A 25337-nucleotide genomic window follows, 5' to 3' on the forward strand; every position below is an offset into this window, starting at 1 on the left:
AGAATCACACAATAGAAAACGAGAACAATAGCCACGCTCATCCGTCTATTCAGATTTTCTCTTTCATTTTGACTGGAATTTATAGGGAAACCCGCAGCAGACATTTAAGCTGCGAAATAAGATATTTTTTAACAAAACGTTTTCTCTCGAAATCATTTGCCATTTTGCATGTTTTGAAGACCTAAAGAACACGTTGGAAGACGTTTGAGAGACCAAGAAACAGGGATAGGGGTCAAAGAATGGAGTGAATGGCACAAAAAACGCTATGTGTTGCGTCTTGAAATGTATTGTTACATACCCATTCGGCAACCCTTTACATCTCTGCCTAATCTAGAGTAGACCGGTAAGAAGGAAAAATCGAGTTATCTTTCTAGCTCCATTATTACTGTAACAACATGGAACGCATATGAACGTGCCATACGGGACCCAGAATCGTCAAGAAAGGCTACAGGAGAAAGAAACAAGGAAGCGATCCCCTAACAGCTAATATCAAAGCTAGCTAGCTAACTGTTGGCTAATAATATTATTTCTAATGCGCGACCAAGGAGTATGCGACTCGATACCAAGAGGTTAGTAATTGTAACAGTTTACCACTAAACTCACATATTCAATGTGATCAGGTATCTACTACATTATTTTTGCAAGATGCTGAGCAATATGAAAGAGGAAGAGCATTGCAGGGAAGCGAATGGAGGAGAGATGACGGAGGACTGTGTGTAATCAATTGATCATTTTATTCATTGATATAACAATGCATTTTTTCAATGTTATTCATGTACAGCATGTTCACTACACAACATGTAGTGAACTAACTACGTACAGTAGCCAGTAAAGCAGCCACACTGGTTTGCTAGCTAACGTTAGCTGCTAAGTTATTGGCTGCGCATCTTCATTGTAGCTAGCTAACGTTAGCTAGTCATCCAATTCAATCTTGCGCTACAGGCCATAATGTGAGCAGCCATGTATCCTTACAGAATGGACAAGTCCCTCCCAACAAACAACATTGCTATGAAAAATTACAAGCATGTTTTATCAATACATGATTTGTGTGCTAAGTAAATGCTTGTTGTGGTTGTTAGGATGCAGGCTAACAAGCTTGCTTGCCACAGCAGCTAGCAACACCAATACTTGGTTGAATTATTTCTTGCCATCTCATTAATCAAACCCCAGTATTTACTTAATTATTTCCTATAAAACAAGTCTCTGGATGTAAGTTTACTGCACTATAACACATCCATTTAATGACTTGGCTTAATTGGCAAAGGTTCCTCTGCTCTGGGGAGGCACACATTGAAATGACTGTTTTGATTTCACGAGTGCCTGGCTGGTACTAACATCTATCTCAGTTCAGTTTTTGCAATATCATGCCTCTGTCCTTCCTTACCCTCTCTCCTTCCTTAGCCCCTCTCTTTGTGTGAGATGGAGAGATACCGATACACTTGGTCCATGTTTGGCTCTAATTTATAACATCCTATATTATCCTCCTCTCTGCTTTTCACCCTCCAAGCCAGCTAGCTGTCAGTGCATTACTCTGTCTCATTATATTCCACACACATCTGTTTATCTACATTACTTCATGCAAAGTATAGCCTACAAATTAGGGTTGGGCTGATATATGATTATATCGTGATATTTGACATTGATGATATATCGGGAAGTGCAAGACTATATATACTCTATTTGATCTTTACAAATCAAAACTGTGCAGTTTTATCAGTTAGGCTGTATCAATATGTTGTAAATTAAGTCCAAATGAATTAACAGAGATACATTTATGAGAATGCGACTAATATTGTAAATAAGCACACAAATTGAACAGTCTGGAGTGATTTAGTCTTTAACAGCGCAAAACGATTTTTGGATATCGTGATATTTGGAGTAGCATATTGTTGAAGAGGTCTTCTCAAATATGGCCCAACCCTACTACACATCTGACATGATATCAAATATCATTTTATTTGTCACATGCTTCGTAAACAACAGGTGTAGACTAACAGTGGCATTGCAGAGACATAGAAAGTATAGAAATAATAGAAAAGTAATAAGATACCCAATAAGTAACGATAACTTGGCTGTATACAAGGGGTACCAGTAAGAGTTGATGTGCAGGGGTACAAGGTAATTGAGGTATATATGTTCATATAACTAGAGCTAGTGACTAGGCAACAGGATAGATAATAAACAGTAGCAGATGCATATGTTATGAACTATTTAGTAGTCTTATGGCTTGGTGTAGAAGCTGTTCAGGGTTCTGTTGGTTCCACTTGGTGCACTTGGTGCATGCTGTGACTTGGTGCATGCTGTGCCATAGCAGAGAGAACAGTCAATTACTTGGCCGGCTGTCATGTAATGGGCTGGATGCACTACCCTCTGTAGCGCCTTGCAGTCGGGTGCCAAGCAGTTGCCATACCAAGCGGTGATGCAGCCAGTCAAGATGCTCTTAATGGTGCAGTTGTAGAACTTTTTGAGAATCTTAGCGCCCACGCCAAATCTTTTCAGCCTCCTGCGGGGGAAGAGGCGTTGTAGTTCCCTCTTTGCGACTGTTGGTGTGTGTCAACCATGATAGATCCTTAGTGATGTGGAAACCGAGAAACTTGAAGCTTTCAACCCATTCCACTACAGCCCTGTTGACGTGAATGGGGATGAGCTCGATCCTCCGTTTCCTGTAGTCCACAATCAGCTCCTTTATCTTGCTGACTTTGAGGGAGAGGTTGTTGTCCAGGCAACACACTGCCAGGTCTCAGACCTCCTCCCTATAAGCTTTCTCATTACTGTCGGTGATCAGGCCTACCACCGTTGTGTCGTCAGCAAACTTCATGATGGTGCTGAAGTCGTGTGCGGCCACACAGTCATGGGTAAACAGGGAGTACAGAAGGGGACTAAGCATGCACCCCTGAGGGGCCCCCGTGTTGAGGGTCAGCTTGGCGGATATGTTGTTGCCTACCCTCACCACCTGGGGGTGGCCCGTCAAGAATTCCAGGATCCAGTTGCAGAGGGAGGTGTTTAGTCCCAGGGTCCTTAGCTTAATAATGATTTTGGTGGGCACTATGGTGTTGAACGCTGAGCTGTAGTCAATGAACAGTATTCTCACATATGTGTTCCTCTTGTCCAGGTGGGAGAAGGCAGTGTGGGTTGCTATAGAGATTGTGTCATCTGTGTACGTACTGTCACTGTGGGGACGATGTCGTCGATGCACTTATTAATGAAGCCTGTGACTGATGTGGTAAACTCCTCAATGACATCGAAGGTCGAAGGTCATGCTGGACGGGAGCAGATGACTTGCACCCATTGAATGGCTGGTCTTTCAAATCCAGAATCAGTTATTGTTGTGTATTACCTGCAACAGGCAAAATATGCTTAACCCTCATGTAATTGTGCAGTAGATAGGCCTGTACAGGTCTGTTTCTTATAGATTTTAAATAAGCACTATGCCTTAAAGTACCATCCAGAGATTGTGGCGCCAACATTAAACTTGGCCTCTTTTTTACAGGTTCTAAAAACAGAAGAAATGGTAGCCTAATGCAGTTCATCCACTGGCTGAAGGTCCACAGAGACAACAGTTGTGCCATCAGTGAGCACTTCATTTGAAACGCAGTTACACAAAATCTCTGAGATTGTAAAAAGAAATGTCCACGATCGAATGATGAATCATGGGACCATTAGACATTTCAAAGCTGTTTAGTTGCCCCGCGCAACGCAATTTGAACCTCCCAAAACCCCTCAGTCACTCATGATGCAATAATGATCTTCCTGACCAGTCTCTCGTTCTAGGCAGGAACCACATTATTGTTTTACAGAAGAGAAGACCCAGGGCCTCAGTGCCTTAGCCACGGACTCTTTGATCCTGGCTGTTTTGAGGACATTTAGGATCACCTGTACTAGTTGCTGGAGTGAAGGGGCGGGGGCGAGATTTGTTGGTATAAGAAATAAGTTCCCAAGGCTTTGTGTTCCAAGGTATGCAACTAGCTTGGGGCCTGTCACATGGGCTTAGGCTAAGACTAAACCAATCCTATTTTTATTAGAGGCCATGGAATGCAGAGATTCCATACACTCCCAACAGTATTTGCCCTGTTGTATTTGATAACATGGGGGTAAGGAGCATGGAGCATATGCTATAGTTGTAGCCTGTTAGCACTTATGGTGTATGTCTGAGGAGTAGTCTAGAGAGCAGACTGGCCTGTTGCTCACTAGTGTTTGCACCGTCAGTTTTTCTCTCTGTCTCTTAAATGTCTGATTGCACTGGCGTGAGTGTTCAGTATGTTCACTGAATAAGCTCTTGTCCCTTCTCTCTTTATCTATCCTCTCTTTGGAGAACACCCCAGTTTGTGTATGTTCATGAACTGTTTGTCCTCCCTCCCAAATGACATCAGGGGATATTCAGATTGTGGTGCTCATCTGTATTGGCAGTGTATTTTTGTGCTAACCTGTCTAATTTTCTTCAGTTTGTGTTGACTTCTCACCTCAGTTAACTGCAGAGGCGATGTCAGACAGTATGTGCATATGGTATAGGCTGTAGCTGTATATGTAGTGCATAGGACTATCTGTTATGTACAGTGCATTTGGAAAGTATTCAGACCCCTTCACTTTTTCTTCATTTTGTTACATTAAAGCCTTATTCTAAAAAGGATAACATAGTTTCCCCCTGTCATTAATCTACACACAATACCCTTACGACAAAGCAAAAACAGGTTTTTAGAAATTTTTGCTAATTTAGTAAAAATAGAAAACTAAAATATTACATTTTTCAGTACTTTGTTGAAGCACTTTTGGCAGCGATTAAAGCCTTGAGTCTTCTTGGGTATGACGATACAAGATTGGCACACCTGTTTTTGGGGAGTTTCTCCCATTCCTCTCTGCAGATCCTCTCAAGCTCTGCCAGGTTGGATGGGGAGCGTCGCTGCACAGCTATTTTCAGTTCTTTCCAGAGATGTTTGTTCGGGCTCAAGTCCGGCCTTTGGCTGGGCCACTCAAGGACATTCAGAAACTTGTCCCGAAGCCACTCCTGTGTTTTCTTGGCTGTGTGCTTATGGTCGTTGTCCTGTTGGAAGGTGAACATTCGCCCCAGTCAAGGTCCCGAGTGCTCTGGTGCAGGTTTGCACCAAGGATCTCTCCGAAATTGGCTCTGTTCATCTTTCCCTCATTCTTGACTAGTCTCCCAGTCCCTGCCGCTGAAAAACATCCCCACAGGATGATGCTGCCACCACCATGCTTCGCCGTAGGGATGGTACCAGGTTTCCTCCAGAAATGACACTTGGCATTCAGAGTTCAATCTTGGTTTCATCAGGCTAGAGAATCTTGTTTCTCATGGTCCTAGAGTCCTTTAGGTACTCAAGGATGATCAAGGGAAACAGGATGCACCTGAGCTCAATTTCGAGTCTCATAGCAAAGGGTCTGAATACTTAAGTAAATAAGGTATTTCTGTTTTCTGTTAAGATGTAATTTTTCTTTTTTTTGAATAAGGTTGTAACGTAATAAAATGGGGGTCTGGATATTTTCCGAATGCGCTGTGTACATTTGTGTTTACCTGTATCTTTTTTTCTCCCCTCTCCCCAGTTGACTGCAGAGGGGATGTCAGGCAGTAAGGCTCTGGGAGGGGCACGGCGGCGGCGGACGCGGTGCCGGCGCTGTCAGGCCTGCATGCGGACCGAGTGCGGCGAGTGCCACTTCTGCAAGGACATGAAAAAGTTTGGCGGGCCTGGAAGGATGAAGCAGTCCTGTCTGCTCCGACAGTGCACGGCGGTAAGTTAGAACACACACTAGTGATGGGGGGAGAAATCGATGTAGTTACATATTAGGACATTATTTTTGAGGTTGTAGGGTTTTGACAATATAATTTTTGCGCTAGTTGGCTGTACCTGCACCAAAATTCCAGTATTTTTCATTCATAGCTTGTTCTCCATCTTCTTTTTAAATAGGCAGCCAATTTGTTTTCAGCACATTTTGATTTCCATGACTGATCAAAACTTCTCATGGCTCTCTTGTCCCTCTGCCGTAGACATATGGTGAACAATATGCTTTAACATCGAATCGCAATAAAATCACAGTATTGAATTGCAATACATATAGAATGGTGAAAATTGCAATACATTTCGTATCGGCACCAAATATCGTATGGTGAGGTCCCTGGCAATTCCCAGCCCTAACACACACTGCTCATTCTTGTCTCGTTACCAATATTATTATACTCTCACTAGGAAAAGTGCCACTGCTCTATTGCATGCAAAAGTTAATGCATGAGTAAATGTACACTACCGTTTAAAAGTTTGGGGTCAGTTAGAAATGTCCTTGTTTTTGAAAGAAAAGCTTTTTTTTGTTGTCCATTTAAAATAACATCAAATTGATCATAAATACAGTGTAGACATTGTTAATGTTGTAAATGACTATTTACGGCTGATTTTATTTATATATATATATATATATATTCTTGTTCTGAGAAATGAAGGTTATTCCATGTGGGAAATTGCCAAGAAGCTGAAGATCTCGTACAACGCTGTGAACTACTCCCTTCACAGAAAATGCAAACTGGCTCTAACCAGACAAGAGGACAAGTACATTAGTGTCTAGTTTGAGAAACAGATGCCTCACAAGTCCTCAACTGGCAGCTTCATTAAATAGTACCTGCAAAACACCAGTCTCAACGTCAACAGTGAAGAGGCGACTCCAGGATACTGGCCTTCTAGGCAGAGTTGCAAAGGAAAAGCCATATCTCAGATGGGCCAATGAAAAGATTAAGATGGGAAAAAGAACACAGAAACTGGACAGAGGAAAATTGGGGAAAAAAGGTGTTATGGACAGACAAATCTAAGTTTGAGGTGTTGGGATCACAAAGAAGAACATTTGTGAGACGCAGACAAAATGAAAAGATCCTGGAGGCGCTTTGGTGGTGGTAAAGTGGGAGATTTGTAAAGGGTAAAAGGGATCTTGAAGAGGGAAGGCTATTACTCCATTTGGAACACCATGCTATACCCTGTGGACGGCGCTTAATTGGAGCCAATTTCCTCCTCCACAGGCCAATGACCCAAAGCACAGCTCCAAACTATGCAAGAACTATTTGGGGAAGAAGCAGTCAGCTGGTATTCTGTCTATAATGGAGTAGCCAGCACAGTCACCGGATCTCAACCCTATTGAGCTGTTTTGGGAACAGCTTGACCGTAAGGAGTGCCCATCAAGCCAATCCTTCTTGTGGGAGGTGCTTTAGGAAGCATGGGGTGAAATCTCTTCAGATTACCTCAACAAATTGACAACTAGAATGCCAAAGGTCTGCAAGGCTGTAATTGATTCTTTGACGAAAGCAAAGTTTGAAGGACACAAATTATTATTTCAATTAAATCATTATTTATAACCTTGTCAACGTCTTGACTATTTCCTATTCATTTTGCAACTCGTTTCATGGAAAACAAGGACATTTCTAAGTGACCCCAAACTTTTGAATGGTAGTGTATGAATTGTTCCAACTGATGCCATTTTCTAGATAGGCTGTAACATCTGACACTAATTTGTGGAACATGCACAGAACATACAGTGCATTAGGAAAGTATTCAGACCCCTTTTCCCACTTTTTGTTACGTTACAGCCTTATTCTAAATTGGATTAAATAAATAAAAAATCGTTAACAATCTACACACAATACCTCATAATGACAACGTGAAAACAGGTTTTTTGAAATCTTTGCAAATGTATTAAATAAAAACCAGATACCTTACTTACGTCTTCAGACCCTTTGCTATGAGACTTGAAATTGAACTCCGGTGCATTGTTTCAATTGATCATCCTTGAGATGTTTCTCAACATGATTGGAGTCCACCTGTCGTAAATTAAATTGATTGGACATGATTTGGAAAGGCACACACCTGTTTATATAAGGTCCCACAGTTGACAGTGCATGTCAGAGCAAAAACCAAGTCATGAGGTCGAAGGAATTGTCCGTAAAGCTCAGAGATAAGATTGTGTCGAGGAACAGGTCTGGGGAAGGGTACCAAAACATTTCTGGAGCATTGAAGGTCCCCAAGAACACAGTGGCCTCCATTTTATTTTTTTTTATCCCCTTTTCTCCCCAATTTTCGTGGTATCCAATCGCTAGTAATTACTATCTTGTCTCATCGCTACAACTCCCGTACGGGCTCGGGAGAGACGAAGGTCGAAAGCCATGCGTCCTCCGAAGCACAACCCAACCAAGCCGCACTGCTTCTTTAACACAGCGCGCCTCCAACCCGGAAGCCAGCCGCACCAATGTGTCGGAGGAAACACCGTGCACCTGGCCCCCTTGGTTAGCACGCACTGCGCCCGGCCCGCCACAGGAGTCGCTGGAGCGCGATGAGACAAGGATATCCCTACCGGCCAAACCCACCCTAACCCGGACGACGCTAGCCCAATTGTGCGTCGCCCCACGGACCTCCCGGTCGCGGCCGGCTGCGACAGAGCCTGGGCGCGAACCCAGAGACTCTGGTGGCGCAGTTAGTACTGCGATGCAGTGCCCTAGACCACTGCGCCACCCGGGAGGCCGCCTCCATCATTTTTAAATGGAAGAAATGCGGAATCCCCAAGACTCCTAGAGCTGGCGGACCGGCCAAACTGAGCAATTGGGGGAGAAGGGCCATGGTCAGGTAGGTGACCAAGGACACGATGGTCAGGTAGGTGACCAAGGACACGATGGTCACTCTGACAGAGCTCCAGAGTTCCTATGTGGAGATGGGAGAACCTTCCAGGAGGACAACCATCTATGCAGCACTCCACCAATCAGACCTTTATGGTAGAGTGGCCAGACTGAAGCCACTCCTCAGTAAAAGGCACATGAAAGCCCGCTTGAGTTTGCTAAAAGGCACCTAAAGACTCTGACCATGAGAAACAAGATTCAACTCTTTGGCCTGAATGTCAAGCGTCACGTCTGGATGAAACCTGGCACCATCCCTATGGTGAAGCATGGTGGTGGCAGCATCATGCTGTGGGGATGTTTTTCAGCAGGGACTGGGAGACTAGTCAGGATCAAGGGAAAGATGAACGGAGCAAAGTACAGAGAGATCCTTGATGAAAACCTGCTCCAGAGCGCTCAGGAGCTCAGACTGGGACGACGGTTCACCTTCCAACAGGACAACAACCATAAGCACACAGCCAAGACAACGCATGAGTGGCTTTGGGACAAGTCTCTGCATATCCTTGAGTGGCCCAGCCAGAGCCCGGACTTGAACCTGATCTAACATCTCTGGAGAGACCAAGAAATAGCTGTGCAGCGACACTTCCCATCCAACCTGACAGCGCTTGAGAGTAGAAGAATGGGGAAAAACTCCCCAAATACAGGTATGCCAAGCTTGTAGCATCATACCCAAGAAGAATCGATGCTGTAATTGCTGCCAAAGGTGCTTCAACAAAGTACTGAGTTACGGGTCTGAATTCATATGTATATGTTATTTCCGTTTATTTGCAAAAATTTCGAAAAACCTGTATTTGCTTTGTCAACATTGTGGGTATTGTGTGTAGATTTAGGGAGGGGAAAAACAATTGAATACATTTTAGAATAAGGCTGTAACATTACAAAATGTGGAAAAAGGGGTCTGAATACTTTCCGAATGCACTGTATACTTGCTTTTGTCATTTTCAATGTATAATGATATTTGATTGGCATCTGGTATATAGAGCACATTACATAGCCTAATTAACCTCGGTAACACATATTGTAATTTATCCATGCAAGACTGAAGTTAAGGTTGTTTTTCCTGTTACACAAACCCTCCACCCTGCCAAACAATAAACAAACATGTGACGAAGGGAGTCTCCACATACACTGCTAACATGTTTTGACCCGCAACTTTTCCCGAATGTGAAAGGATGAGCTTTTGGCATATCCCTCACACTCATTGAGATCCCATCTAAACAGTAACCCATGTTTAGACTGGAATATAAACTCATTTTGTTTATGATACACAATTGGTTGACATAACCCATTGATGACTACAGTTACAGTGCCTTCAGAAAATATTCATACCCCTTGATTTACATAAATATGCACACCCATTTGACACTCCAAATTGAGCTCAGGTGCATCCAATTTCCTTTGATCATCCTTGATGTCGCTACAACTTGATTGGACTCCACCTGTGGCCAATTAAATTGTTTGGACATGATTTAGAAAAACACCTGTCTTATATAAGTTCCCACAGTTTACAGTGCATGTCAGAGCAGAAACTACCATGAAATCTGAGGAACTGTCTGTAGATCTCTGAGGGAGAATTGTAATGAGGCATACAGTGGCTAGAAAAAGTTTGTGAACCTTTGGATTTAATAACTTTTGGCAGCAATAACCTCAATCAAACATTTTCAGTAGTTGCGGATCAGACCTGAACAAAGGTCAGGAAAAATTTTGGACCATTCCTCTTTACAAAACTGTTTCAGTTCAGCAATATTCTTGGATGTCTGGTGTGAACTAGGATTCTTCTTAACCTCATTGAGCATTCTGCACTGTGCTCTTGCAGTCATCTTTGCAGGACGGCCACTCCTAGGGAGAGTAGCACCAGCAACAGTGCTGAACTTTCTCCATTTATAGACTATTTGTCCTACCGTGGACTGATGAACATCGAGGATTTTAGAGATACTTTTGTATGCAAGTCAACAATTCGTAATCTTAAGTCTTCTGAGATCTCTTTTGTTCGAGGCATGGTTCATATCAGGCAATGCTTCTTGTGAATAGCAAACTCAAACTTTGAGTGTTTTTATAGGGCTAGGCAGCTCTAACCAACATCTCTAATCTTGTCTCATTGATTGGACTCCAATTAGCTTTTGGAGAAGTCATTAGCCTCGGGGTTCAAATACATACATACTATTTCTACCCTACACTGTGAATGTTTAAATTATGTATTCAATATAGACAAGAAAAATACAAGAATTTGTGTGTTATTAGTTGAACTTCTTATGGCTGCATCCCGCTACCGGGATCGATATGACAGCAGCCAGATAAAGTGCAGGGCGCCAAATTCAAACAACAGAAATCTCATAATTAAAATTCTTCAAACATACATGTGTCTATTATCATTTTAAAGGTAATCTTGTTGTTAATCCCATTTCAAATATGCTTTTCAGCGAAAGCACTACAAACAATTATGTTAGGTCACCACAAAACCACAATAAGCACAGCCATTTTTCCAGCGAAAGATAGCTTTCACAAAAAGCAGAAAGAGAGAAAATGAATCACTAACCTTTGATTATCGTCATCAGATGACACTCCTAGGACTTCATGTTACACAATACATGCATGTTTTGTTTGATAAATTTATAACAAAAAATCTGAGTTTACATTGGCGCGTTACATTCACTAGTTCCAAAAACATCAAGTGATTTTGCATAGCCACATCGTTTCAACAGAAATACTCATCATAAATGTAGATGATAATACAAGTTATACACATGGAATTATAGATATACCTCTCCTTAATGGAACCGCTGTGTCAGATTTCAAAAAAACTTTACGGAAAAAGCAAATCATGCAATAATTTGAGACGGAGCTCAGAACAATAGCCAAATTACCCGCCATGTTGGGGTCAACAGAAACCAGAAAATACATGATAAATGTTTCCTTACCTTTGATGAACTTCATCAGAATGCAGTCCTAGGAATCACAGGTCCACAATAAATGCTTGATTTGTTCGATAATGTCCGTTATTTATGTCCAATTAGCTACTTTGGTTAGCGTGTTAGCGGTAAACAATTCCAAAGTCACAAAGCGCATCCACTATAACGTGACAATGTCCAAGACAATGTCCAAAAACATGTCAAACGATGTACTGAATCAATCTTTAGAATGTTGTTAACATACATCTTCAATAACGTTCCAACCGGAGCATTAGATTGACTTCAGAAGAGCGGTGGAACGGAGGTCCTCCTCATGTGAAGGCGCGTGTTCAATGCGTGGTCACCTCATGGAAGTGATTACTAATTCCTGTCTCCTTCGGCCCCCCTTCACATTAGAGTCATCAGACAAAGTTCTATTGACTGTTGACATCTAGTGGAAGCCGTAGGAAGTGAAAACTCATCAATATCTCGCTGTAATTTCTATGAGAGCTTGGTGGAAAATCTGCCACCTAAGAAACAATTCAAACAGGAAGTGGAACTTCTCAGGTTTTTGCCTGCCATATGAGTTCTGTTATACTCACATACATAATTCAAACAGTTTTAGAAACTAAAGAGTGTTTTCTATCCAATACGAATAATAATATGCATATATTAGCAACTGGGACTGAGGAGCAGGCAGTTTACTATGGGCACCTCTGTGCACCTTTCATCCAAGCTACTCAATACTGCCCCTGCAGCCATAAGAAGTTAAGCACACTGTCTATTGTTGTGACTTAAATGAAGATGGGGCGGCAGGTAGCCTAGTGTTTAGAGCGTTGGGCCAGTAACCAAAAGGTTGCTAGATCAAATCCCCGAGCTGGCAAGGTAAAAATCTGTTGTTCTGCTCCTGAACAAGGCAGTTAACAAGGGAGATCAAATTTGATGACCAATTTATGCAGAAATCCAGGTAATTCCAAAGGCTTCACATACTTTTTCTTGCCACTGTATATCTGGGGAATGGTATAAAACAATTTATAGTGTGTCGAAAGTTTCCAAGCGCACATTGGTCTCAAAAATATGGAACTTCCCAGACTCTGCCTAGAGGTGGCCGTCTGACCAAACTGAGCAACCAGGCAAGAAGGACCTTGGTCAGGGAGGTTTATTTTTTTAAATGTTATTTTTGATGACCGAAGAACCCAATGACCACTCTGACAGAACTACAAAGTTCCTTGGCTGAGATGGGAGAACCTGCCAGAAGGAAAGCAGTCTTAGATGTGCTTTTGTATGTATGCAAGTGGGTCTGCTGTATATATATATTTTTTATTGATTCTATGGAACCCAAAACTCCCTGGAAAACATTGGCAATTGTTACTGAGTGGACTATCCTGGCTAAATAAATAAAATGAAGTAAAAAATAAGTTTCTACAGCACTTCACCAATTTGGGCTTTATGGGAGAGTGGCCAGACGTTAGCCACTCCTGAGAAATAGGCAGATGACGGTACACCTGGAGTTTGCAAAAAGGCTCTGAGATCATGAGGCAAAAGATTCTGTTGTCTGATGAGACAAATATTTTACTCTTAGGCCTGAATGCAAAGCGCTATGTCTGGAGAAAACCAGGCACTGCTCATCACCTGTCTAACGCCTTCCCTACCGTGAAGCATGGTGGTGGCAGCCTCATGGTATGTGGATGCTTTTCAAGGACTGGTAAGGGTGGGGAACAATAAGTGGAGCCAAATACAGGCAAATAAGAACTTGCTTCAGAGTGCAAATTACCTTAACTGGGGCGAAGATTAACGTTCCAACAGGACAATAACCCCAAGCATACAACCAGGGCAATGATGGAATGGCTCGAGAACAAGAATGTGAAAGTCCTTGAGTGGCCCAGCCAAAGCCCAGACTTGAATCCCATTTGAAAATCTGTGGAAAGACTTGAAGATTGCTGTTCACCACTAATATGTATCTAATTTAACAGAGCTTGAGAAAATCTGAAAGGAAGAATGTGTAAAGCTGATACAGACATACCCAAGACGACGCCAACTGTGCTTCTATTGACTCGGGTGTCAACACTTATGTAAATTAGATTTATGTAGAAAATGTTCTATAAATTAGCAACATTTTACTGAAAACATGCTTCACAGCCTGAATTCAAAATTGATTAGTAACACAACAAATTGTGGAAGTCAAGGGAATGAATACTTTCTGAAGGCACTGTATGACATACAACATGTCAACTGTTTGCTGCTGCTTACATTCTGCAAATCGGCCCCTCTGGTTTAGAAAAGCTGTTTCACAATGCGATTTGTCATCAAAATAGAGTAGTCATCCCCTGGATGAAAATGGATAAGCTTGTTAGAACGCCTTTAGTGATTTAGGGTGTGATTTTTCTTTTTTATCGATTGGTTTGCGAATGCCTCAAATGGCATAGATGGCTGGTAGATGTGGGAAATGTGATGCGTTTCCTTGGTAACTGAGCACATTGTTACTTGGGTGTTTGTTTTTTTGGAGGGTAGCAATTTGCTTTGATCAGTTAGTCTCTAAGCTATCTGTCTAGAAAACATATCTTGTGGGGAAGGAAAGAAATTAGGTTGGATGTCTACGGAGATACTAATCCACAGAATCTGTGCAGATTGAAGACCTACTCTCATATTAATGCCTAATCATTTGTCAATTGATCAAGGCTAGATTCTGTTGGCCTCATATTTTTTGGCTTGATAAGCGAGTCATTTTCACCTCAGTTCAGTAAATTTTTTTGATACTGTCGAAATTCCACTGTTGGCAGGTTAATGAAAATGTTGAGCTGGACAACTGGGGTAATGTGTCCAAGAATAATAAACCTAATAAAAACAGTGCTCTGTCCCTGTGCTTCTGAAAAGCACTCAAAAACCCGCTAAACAAAATTTTAATGCATTTGCTTTCATCCACACACTCAATTGGCTAGGTTCTCATAAGAGCAGCAGGTGTCCAATATTTTTTTCTGAGTGTCAATTTGAATACATAATAAACATACCATCCATAGTGAATGAATACATAGTTACACCTCCAAGTCTGAGCCCTCGATCCTGAATGGGCCCACATACAATATTTGATTTATATAGAATAAATACAGGCCTACGTTCCACACCTAATGTGTATCTTATATTGTTTAACATGGTTATATAACGTGTTTTATGTTTTTATTTTCTTCCTTGCAGCCTGTGTTGCCCCACACAGCCGTGTGCTTCTCGTGTGGGGAGGCGGGGAAGGAGGACACGGTGGACACAGAAGAAGAGAAGTTTAGCCTCTCTCTGATGGAGTGTACCATCTGCAACGAGATAATCCACCCCAGCTGCCTCAAGGTGGGGCCAGACCCTCCATGTGTATGGCCGGCTGTCATAGCTGGAGAAGTAGAGTGTGTCTCTCTCTCACTTTCTCACTCACTCACACACTCACTCACACACACACACACAATCTTCCATTCATACTGTCCTAAGTCAAATGTCTGCTCTGTCTACTATTGGTTACATACATTTATTGATTGAATGATTGTGATTTCATTGTTTATTTTCTCCAACCTACAGATGGGTAAAGCAGAAGGCATCATAAACGATGAAATCCCGAATTGTTGGGAGTGTCCAAAATGCCACAAGGAAGGCAAGACCAGTAAGGTGAGAACTGTGACTGGGAACACTGGTATGTCAGGCTCTGCTGATAAAACTAAACCAGAGGGTGACAAAGGACATCTATGATTGTATGGATTAATCAATAATGGTTGATAAGTTAGGGGGATTGATTAGGAATGGAACACATTGTGTAAATAAGCTCTTAAATTGGAATATCATTTTGTGTTTCATTGACCCTATCCCCATTTCATATACTGAAGTAGGCTATAGTAGGGGTGGCAGGTAGCGTAGTGGTTAGAGCGTTGGGTCAGTAACCGAAAGGTTGCTAGATCGAATCCCCGAGCTGCCGTGGTAAAAATCTGTCGTTCTACCCCTGAACAAGGCAGTTAACCTGCTGTTCTTAGGCCGTCATTGTAAATAAGAATTTCTTCTTAACATTCGGAAAGTATTGGAGGACCCTTGACTTTTTCCACATTTTGTTACGCCTCATTCTAAAATGGATTACATTGTTTCCCCCCCACTCAATCTATACACAATACCCCGTAATGACAAAGCAAATACGGGTTTTTAGAAATCTATGCAAATGTATTAAAAATAAAAAATGTAAATACCGCATTTACTTAAGTATTCAGACCCTTTACTCAGTACTTTGTTAACACTTTTGGCAGCGATTACAGCCTTGTCTTCTTAGGTATAATGCTACAAGCTTGGCACACCTGTATTTGGGGAGTTTCTCCCATTCTTCTCTGCAGATCTTCTCAAGCTCTGCCAGGCTGGATGGGGAGTGTCGTTGCACCGAAGCCACTCCTGTGTTTTCTTGGCTGTGCGCTGAGGGTCGTTGTCCTGTTGAAAGGTGAACCTTCGCCCCAGTCTCAAGGTCCTGAGGGCTCTGGAGCAGGTTTTCACCAAGGATCTCTCCATACTTTTCTCTGTTCATCTTTCCATCATTCCTGACTAGTCTCCCAGTCCCTGCCGCTGAAAAATATCCCCACAGCATGATGCTGCCACCACCATGCTTCACCATAGGGATGGTGCCAGGTTTCCTCCAGACGTGACGCTTGGCATTCAGGCCAAAGAGTTGAATCTTGGTTTCATCAGACCAGAGAATCTTGTTTCTCATGGTCTGAGAGTCCTTTAGGTGCCTTTTGGCAAATTCCAAGCGGGCTGTCATGTGCCTTTTACTGAGGACTGGCTTCCGTCTGGCCACTGTATTATAAAGGCCTGATTGGTGGAGTGCTGCAGATGTGGTTGTCCTTCTGGAAGGTTCTCTCATCTCCATAGATGAGCTCTGTCAGAGTTACCATCAGGTTCTTGGTCACCTCCATGACAATGGCCCTTCTCCCCCCGATTGCTCAGTTTGGCGGCCAGTTGTAAGAAGATTCTTGGTGGTTCCACACTTCTTCCATTTTTAAGAATGATGGCCAGTGTGTTCTTGGGGACCTTCAATGCTGCAGAATGCTTTTTGGCCCCTTCCCCAGATCTGTGCCTCGACACAATCCTGTCTCGAAGCTCTATGGACAATCCCTTCTACCTCATAGCTTGGTTTTTGCTCTGACATGCACTATCAACTGTGGGAACTTTCCAAATCATGTCCAATTAATTTAATTTGTAGAAACATCTCAAGGATGATCAATGGAAACAGGATGCACCTGAGCTCAATTATAAGTTATTTTCTTTTAAAAAATTTGCTAAAATGTCTAAACCTGTTTTCGCTTTGTCATTATGGGGTATTGTGAGTAGGTTGAGGATTATTATTATTATTTTTTTTTTTTTTTTTTTTTTTTTACATTCATTTTAAAATAAGGCTGTAACGTAACAAAGTGGAAAAAGGAAAGGGGTCTGAATACATTCCGAATGCACAGTACATATTCTTAAATCCTCTTCCCCTTTCTCCACACATCAGGACGGGGGTGATGGCTCAGGGAAGAGGCGGATGGACAACGGGGAGGTGGGCCGATGGAAGCTAACGGACGATCCTCCGCCCACCAAAAAGAAACCCCCCTCTTTAGAAGATGGGGGGCGGCAGGACGGTCACAAGAGGAAGAAGGAGAAGGAGCTTCCCCAGGAAAGCGGCCCCAAAAAGAAGGTTGGAAGATCTTTGCGGTGTTGCAGTATGCAAACATTTAGCATGCACACTGAGTATACCAAACATTCGGAACACCTTCTTAATATTTAGTTGCACCCCCTTCCCCCCTTTTGCTCTCAGAACAGCCTCAATTCATCAGGGCATGGACTCTAAAAGGGGCAGAAAGCGTTCCTACGGGGATGCTGGCCCATGTTGACCCCAATGCTTCCCACAGTTGTGTCAAGTTGGCTGAATGTCTTTTGGGTGGTGGACCATTCTTGATACACATGGGAAACTGTGTGTATCAACGCTATTGTGAAAAACCCAGCAGCGCTGCGGTTCTTGACACAAACCGGTCTTGACACAAACCTTCCCACAGTTCAAAGGCACTTAAATATTTTGTCTTGCCCATTCACCCTCTGAATGGCACACACACACTATTCATGTCTTAATTGTCTCAAGGCTTAAAAATACTTATTTAACCTGTCTCCCCCCCCTTCATATGCACTGATTTTGAAGTGGATTTAACAAGTGACATCAATAAGGGATCATAGCTTTCACCTGGATTCATCTGGTCAGTCTGTCATGGAAAGTGCAGGTGTCCTTAATGTTTTGTATGCTCAGTGTATCGTTGCTTAGAGGCCTACCAGTTGTGACCAGTTGCTATGAACGCAGCTTGCCAACTCTTGTCTCTGTCTGACCTTCTCACTCAGATGAAAGGGGCACATGAAAAACGCTTGAAAAAGGTAAATCTTCATATGAAGATCAAATTTTAAGCTCCGTCATAAAGCATATGGTAACTAAGAGCTAGATTCAATCTGTATCGCGTTAGATCCCCGTACATAAAAAAAAGAAAAAAGAAGTGATTTCTGATTGAGCCGACATCTGCAGTGTTTACCGTGAAAGCAGTCTTCTCGAATGCGGGAACATTGCCTTAGAATTTCAATCGAGCGATAACGCGGATCTTCCGGGCTACGGACTGAATCCATCTCTTAGTTGAGTTAGTTATATTTCTCAATGGTAAAGGTTAGGGTTCATGCTCCTCTGTCACTCTCTTCACTAACGTTATCCCTCCCATGACAGAAACAGAAGCCAAACGTGTCAGAGACTGCAGAGTCCAATGGGCCCAACTCCTCCACCGGAGGCGGCCAGGGTTCCGGAGGGGGTTCCAACTCCACGCAGTCCCCCACCTCCACGGCCAGCCAGGACCAGCGCTCGCACCACCGCGAGAAATTAGAGCGCTTCAAGCGCATGTGTCAGCTCCTTGAGCGTGTCCGCGAGTCCAGCTCATCGAGTTCGTCTAGTTCCGAGTCCGACTCGGAGTCCGACTCTGACTCACCTTCCGGTTCAGATGGCCGCCGCGGCTCTGAACCCTCCTCCCCCGTACCCGTCGCTTATAGCAACAGTGCAAGGGAGCGCAACCGGGAACGGGACAGGGAGAGGGACAGGAGGCTGGCGGAGCTGGGCTTCAGTGCCAGTGAGGACTCTGAGGGAAGTGTTAAGGAGGAGGAGGAGGAGGAGGCGGTGGAGGAGCAGGTTGTGGGAGACAAGCCTCGGCGTAGGGGGGAGGGACCTCCACGGGGCCGCAAGGGGCTCACGACTGACGGGAATGATGAGGAGAGCGGGGAGAGGAGTCGGAAGTCTACCCCATTGCCTCCACCCTCCCCTCTCTCGTCCACTCAGCCTCCACCTTCCTCCGGCCACGGCCCCTCGCCAGGTTCCGAGGGCTTCTCCGGTAAGCGCAGCAATGGTTCTGAGACGCGCAATGGACGGACACGGGCAGGGGTGAGGGACCGGGAGACTCAGGAGAAGGAGAACGCCAACAGCAGCGGCGGCTTGGTGGCCAACCACCGACACGGAACTGGCAAAGGCAACAAGGGCAACAAGATCCGTAGCAACAAGCAAACAGGGTCCCAACCAACGTCGAGGAACAGTTGCAACTCTTCCGCTTCTACTGCCACTACCACATCCAACGGGGGAGGGGGGGGGCTGCTGGGCCCAGGCAGCAACTCCTCAGGGGGCATGTCAGCCCTCGCCGCCTCACCCCGGTCACAGCCGTCCCGTATGGCTCCACGCTCGCAGATGATGAAACGCAGCCCCCCTGCTGTGCCCTCGCCTCCCCGGCCTGTTCAGATGGAGCGTCACTTGGTGCGGCCACCGCCTGCCTGCCCCGAGCCCCACTGCCTGCCCCTAGACAGCGGCTCCTCCCACGTGATGCCCCGCGACGTCTGGCTCCGCGTCTTCCAGCACCTCAGCCAGAGGGAGCTGTGCGTCTGCATGAGGGTCTGTCGGACATGGAGCCGGTGGTAAGTCTAGACAAAAGGTTTAGATGTGGTCAGCTTCCGGTTGGGCTGGAAGAGGGTGGTTCAACACACACTTGTTTGGACTACTAAGAAATGCATCTTTGTTGTTGAGAACAATAGAAAACCATCCCTGAAAGGATATTCATTGACTGCAGTGTCTCAAATTCTGTGGTGTACAGTAGACCAGACTTTCTTTTGTTCTCATCCCAGTCTTTTATTTTCTCTTGCTCTCTCAGGTGCTGTGATAAGAGATTGTGGACTCAGATTGACCTCAGTCGGCAGCGCTCCATCACCCCTCCTATGCTGAGTGGTATAATCCGCAGGCAACCAGTCTCCCTTAACCTGGGCTATACCAACATCTCGAAGAAGCAGCTCATGTGGCTCATCAACCGTCTACAAGGTATCTTGTGTTCATTCAACACCTCTGCCTCCCTACTACATATTTTTTCCCATCAATATAGCCTGATCATGTCCTATTGTAGTTGAGCTGTCGTCACCGTATTGCTAGTCTGTCTCAGGGATTACGCTAACTCCTGGCCTTCCTCTTTCTCTCCCAGGTCTACTGGAGCTGAATGTGTCGGGCTGTCCCTGGTCCTCGGTGTCGGCCCTGTGTCAGGCTGCTTGTCCCTGCCTGCGTCTGCTCGACCTCAGCCGGGTAGAAGACATGAAGGACTCGCACCTGAGGGAGCTACTGGCGCCCCCTACTGACACTCGGACAGGTTAGTGAAAAGTCACTCACATGACTGATTAGCCATCCATAACCTGCAATACATTATGGAAGGGAAGATGCCATGTTGTGTTCATTGGATAGACTTGATATCACAAATGCCAATCTGTGCTGTAATGTACTGTTTATGCTGTCATGCTTGTTTCCAGTGAATGTTGTTGCAAGTGAACAGCCACTCCCTCTTCATAAGCATGATATACACACAGACTGTGAATCTTAAAAGTCCTGTAACATATTTTGCTTTGTTCTTGGTCAAAAAGCTCATGGAGAGAGCAGAGGGGGGAGGTTCCAGAACGTAACGGCGCTGCGATTGGCCGGGCTGGACTTGACAGATGTCACGTCCCGCCTCTTGGTGCGCTACCTGCCCCACTTGACCAAGCTGGACCTGAGTCAGTGTGGCAACATCACGGACCAGACTATCCACACACTGACCTCCCCCATGTCTCCACTGAAGGACAGCCTCACCCACCTCAACCTGGCAGGTAAAGACTACACGGTAGACTCACTAGCCCCAAATACACCCAAGGTAGGTACCCTGTTTTTTTCTTTTTTGTGTATTTGAGTATTGCAGGTTCAGACCACTAATGAGCAGGGATCTGCTCCAGATACCGACCTCTTCTTCCCTCTGAGATGTTTAATCATGCTAAAGTAGCAACATACAGAGATACTTGTTCTCTTATTTCTGAACAATATCAGCCTGGCTCCTGATTCAAATATTTAAACCAGGTCTACTCATGGAAGTGTTGCAGTCATTGTGGTTATGTAGGTTGACCGTTGGTTGTTAACCTCCTGTTGTTTCCTCCTGTCCGCAGGCTGTGTGAAGGTGACGGAGCAGTGCCTGCCCCTGTTGCGCCGCTGTGCCTCCCTACAGAGCGCTGACCTGCGCTCCTGCACCTTGCTTACCCCCGATGTCTGTCAGCTCCTCTCCTTCCCTTGCCCTGACGATAGAGTGCTGCTCAAGAACAGCTAAGGGCCTGCGACGCCCTCCTCCCGCCACCTCCCCCCCACATCAACCACCGCCACACTACAGAGAGATAAGCGAACGAGAGGGACCCTGCGATGTGGGCAGTGAGCTAGCCACTGAGGGAAAAGGACATGGAGTGGGAGCCACGAAAGAGAAAGGGGGAATTAGAGAATGAGAACCATAGACCTTTGCCTACATTTCTCTGGATTGACTTGTTTGTGAACGGACATCATTGAAAATGTTTCAGCATGTACATATTCAATATCTGTACAATGGGTGTGTGTATATAAATGTAGTTTACTGTAAATTATCCACTCTCCGCCCCTTACCTCCCTCCTACCCTCACACCAACCATGGCACACATTATCCAGCTGACATGTGTAAAGGCACTGCACTGCGCCGCCGTCTTGAACTAGCATCATTTGCACTCCATAATCAAAAGCTCCTGACGAACGAATCAATTTCGTGGCGTCAGACTACGAAGAATGTACCCAATGCCAGAGGCTGCGCCCCATCAGAAGCCGTTTAATGTACAGACGGATGCTGGGCTGGTGTTTGTGTGTGTGTCTAAGCATGTGTGAGAGATGTAAACAGTGTTAATGTGACAATTGGAGCGAGAAAGAGACGGAGATATGACCTGTGTCTGTTTCCCTCACCACTAAGCTCTCTGCTGCCCTCAATCTTTCAGGGGGGTAAGGACATTCAAGGTCCTACATATCCTGTTCAATGGCCGAGAGCCACTAGAGCCCAAAACTCCTAGCTCCGACCACAACCTCTTCCCGCCCAACGTGCCATTCTTATGGGGTCTGTCCATCCTTGTGAATCTGATTGTCCTACTCCGTACCCTGGACAGCCCTTCCCATCACACTCTGTCTCTGCTGCCATGGCCCTTTTGCAGCTTATGCTGCCCACCGTCTGTGCTGTGTGCGTACATTATGCAGAGAGCTGGACCTTGCTGTGCCCGACTGCAATGAACCATGCTTACCGTACTGTTCCATTCCAGACCTGGAATTTGTCAAGGCCCCTTTATTCCCTGCTTCACGATGCCTGGCTGATGTAACCTTATCTTGTATATGTGCAGACTGGTTCAGTCTAGATCACGACCGCACAAACTTAGAAGTGAATGACTGACACGTTTTGAGTATGAATTGGGAAAACTGTCGAAAACCGAGACCTTCCCATGCACTGCGCTCGCTGCTCCACGTGGCAGGGGGGATTAAAATTAAGGCTGACCCTGGTTGGACTTCTGCCTCAGATGTGAGGGACTTTGAATATTTCCCCAGAATTGGGTTTTCATGTCAGTGTCCACATGCTGCTTATCTTCCAAAACCAGGAACATCCCAGCCCATCCAACCTGCATCGCAATGTCATTACCTTAAGGTCTTGTAGGATGAGGGTTTGACTCAGTTGTAGCATTAACCCCCAAATTATTTCTCCATTAGGGTTACCCCTGTGCATGCTGGGTTTTGACTCTAATCACAAATCCAGTGCAGTATTTTTTTTATTCAGTCTCAACTTATTTTAACCAATCCACTCTCAATCCAGTTCAGAGGCCAACGTCAACAGTCAGGGTGAGCAGGAAAAGGAACAACTATCATTACTAATAATGGATGTTATCGGTTGAAACCAGCATGTACAGGAGGTCGTTCAGACCAGAGCCCAAGCTGTATTGAATTTGGTTGAGAGGAAATTGAAAAGACTTTATAGCTGTATTGAATTAACATGAGCAGTATTTGACATGCGTAAACGGTATTCAGCTGAATCGGGCTGCATTGGACCAGTTCAAACAGCTATCGGACTGATAGGGCCAGTTCATTCAGTATTGGACTGGACAGCACTTTGTCTTGCAATGCTGGACTCAACCATGCCAGGTTGGGTCAAGTTTTTCCCTTGTCTGTCTGTTTCTCCTCCTTCTATAGCGGTTGTCCACTTCCTGAGCCATGTTGATCTGTATTTGTGCTTCAGTGCCACAGTGGATCTTGCTGCTGTGTGCTATCTGGAGTGAAACCCCACCAACTCTAGGCAGGTTGGTGGACAGTCTTGAGCCTCAATCTGTAATTCTCATCTAAATAATGTGTTTCCGTATCTTTTCAACTATTCTGTTAGACTTTCAGTGATTCCATCCTCATTGGTTCTGTTAAAATTCTCAATACCATTATTAGAACTCAAATCAGCTTATTTTGGGTATACATGTAGGGCTAGAGACCTGCCAAGTAACTATTGAGCCACTAGACAAATGGTAGTTGTCCCATTGCATTGTTGTACAACTGACTAGGTATCCCCCTTTCCCTGAAAGGTTGGTTTCATCTTTACCCAGTTGTGTATTCTAAATCGCTTCCAGTGTTCCTGTGTGAATTTATAGACTTGCGTATAAAGCATTGGTACCAAGATTGCACTAACTGATCGATCATAAGACAATTTAGGAGGGAACACTGAGCTATAGTGTGCTTTATTACCCTGAAAGGGGTATATATATGTTAAAACAGGTCAAATTAAAAAAACAGCCAAATCATGAACCTCAAACTTGATTCAAAAATATAACTAATTAGCTGTCCATGCTAGTTACCATTTAGCTGGGTAGTCCAGCGTGTTTCAATGTTAGCTCAGGTTGAGTCCTACTTTAGATCATAGCTAAGTCATTGTTTGCCACTAAGCTATGCTGCTTACAGAGCTGAGCTTACCATGTAGCAACTGTAATTGTGGTGGGCTGAGGCTTACAGCGAAGCAAATGTCCAATAAATGGTGGGAAATAGCCTTCTGCCATACACACTCATCCGAATCTATATTTAACTTTTCATAGACAATGGGTCAGTTTTCCAAAAATGTTGTTTACTTCCATCAGTAATGTGGGATTGTTACTACTCCTTGTCATCCAGTATGTTCTTGCATTAGAAAGCATATCAAAAGTTAAACTGACAACCACTTTCAGAGAAAATAAATGGGTGGTGGTTCATCGGAATTGATCCGGTAGTCCGATAAGGAAATTATTCCACTCAAATCTGTCATATTCTCACCCCCATCCTGATCCCAACATCCCAGCCTAGTCAAGTTGACTCAGACTTGACCCCTAGATTGTACAGTCTTGTCTCTACCAAACTGTATTGCACCAGAGCGATGCACTGGATCAACATTGTCATCACCTCTTGCCAAAATTCCTGCTTTCTTTGAGAAGGGGCATTTTATCCATTTTCGTTTTTGTTTTGCTCTTGTTCATTGTTTCTTCCATTGTGTTGATCAAAATGAGAAAGAAAAGTAGAACGATGTGAAAAAGAGAAACTCAAGGCAGCTACTTACGAGTGACTACTGTAAAATGACTAACTAAATAAAAGACAGTGGGGTGGTTTTTACACTGTGTGGCCTCTGCTGATTTCTCAGATTTTACATTAGGTTATGTTGCCTACATAGCAGCTCACTCTTAGTCCACTTTCAATGGAACGCTGTTTGGCTCGTTGCGTGTCAAAGACACGTCAAATAAGCTTGACCTGAATATGACTGCATATCACGTAACTTAACGCGTTCATTCATTTATGTAGTTATTACACATTGATTACACTATCACCCATATTTCATTTGTCACGATTCATCGATACGTATGCCATGATGCTGGTAAAGTTGTCCCGCCCACCTACAGTGCTAGATAACTATATAGCTTGGTGTCATTTAAAATTACCCTAATTTATAAGACAGTTCTTATTTGATTAATGGTGGTCAGACCCATCTGTGAAGCTAGCCACAAGAAGGAATTGCCACAAAAGTGGACTTTGCGCTTAGCCTTAAATAAAAGTATGTCTGACAGTGATGCAAATGAATACAAATAGTAGAATTATGCCATAATTGAATAGATCATGCTAAACGAGGTTGAGAAGTTATATAAAATCAACAAAAGACTATTTGTTAATTTGACAACTCTGTAATCACACTGGATGTATTGTACTTTAGAATTGCATTGGGGGCATACTTATTTCACTATACAGACTTACCCCATGTCATCGATCCACAATCCATATGTATCAGTCTACTCTGTGACAAATCAAATGGTATTCGTCACATGAGCCGAACACAACAGGTAGACCTTACAGTGAAATGCTTACTTACAAGCCCTTAACCAACAATGCAGTTAAGAAAATATTAACAACAAAG

At 44.0% G+C, this 25337-nt stretch overlaps 1 protein-coding gene across 1 annotated transcript; it reads left to right on the plus strand.

Annotated features, from left to right (window-relative positions):
* The first annotated feature begins 59 nt into the window (after positions 1-59).
* Positions 60-24549, plus strand: LOC120034494 (F-box/LRR-repeat protein 19-like). Its single transcript, XM_038981083.1, has 11 exons — positions 60-569; positions 5554-5739; positions 14731-14874; positions 15097-15183; positions 17042-17224; positions 17917-17949; positions 18287-19509; positions 19743-19906; positions 20064-20225; positions 20494-20715; positions 21046-24549. The coding sequence occupies exons 2-11, from the start codon at positions 5569-5571 to the stop codon at positions 21201-21203; spliced, it is 2547 nt and encodes an 848-aa protein (XP_038837011.1). The 5' UTR covers positions 60-569; positions 5554-5568; the 3' UTR covers positions 21204-24549.
* Positions 24550-25337: the final 788 nt, after the last annotated feature.

This window comes from Salvelinus namaycush, chromosome 41 (assembly GCF_016432855.1).
Source record: "Salvelinus namaycush isolate Seneca chromosome 41, SaNama_1.0, whole genome shotgun sequence".
NCBI lineage: Eukaryota > Metazoa > Chordata > Actinopteri > Salmoniformes > Salmonidae > Salvelinus > Salvelinus namaycush.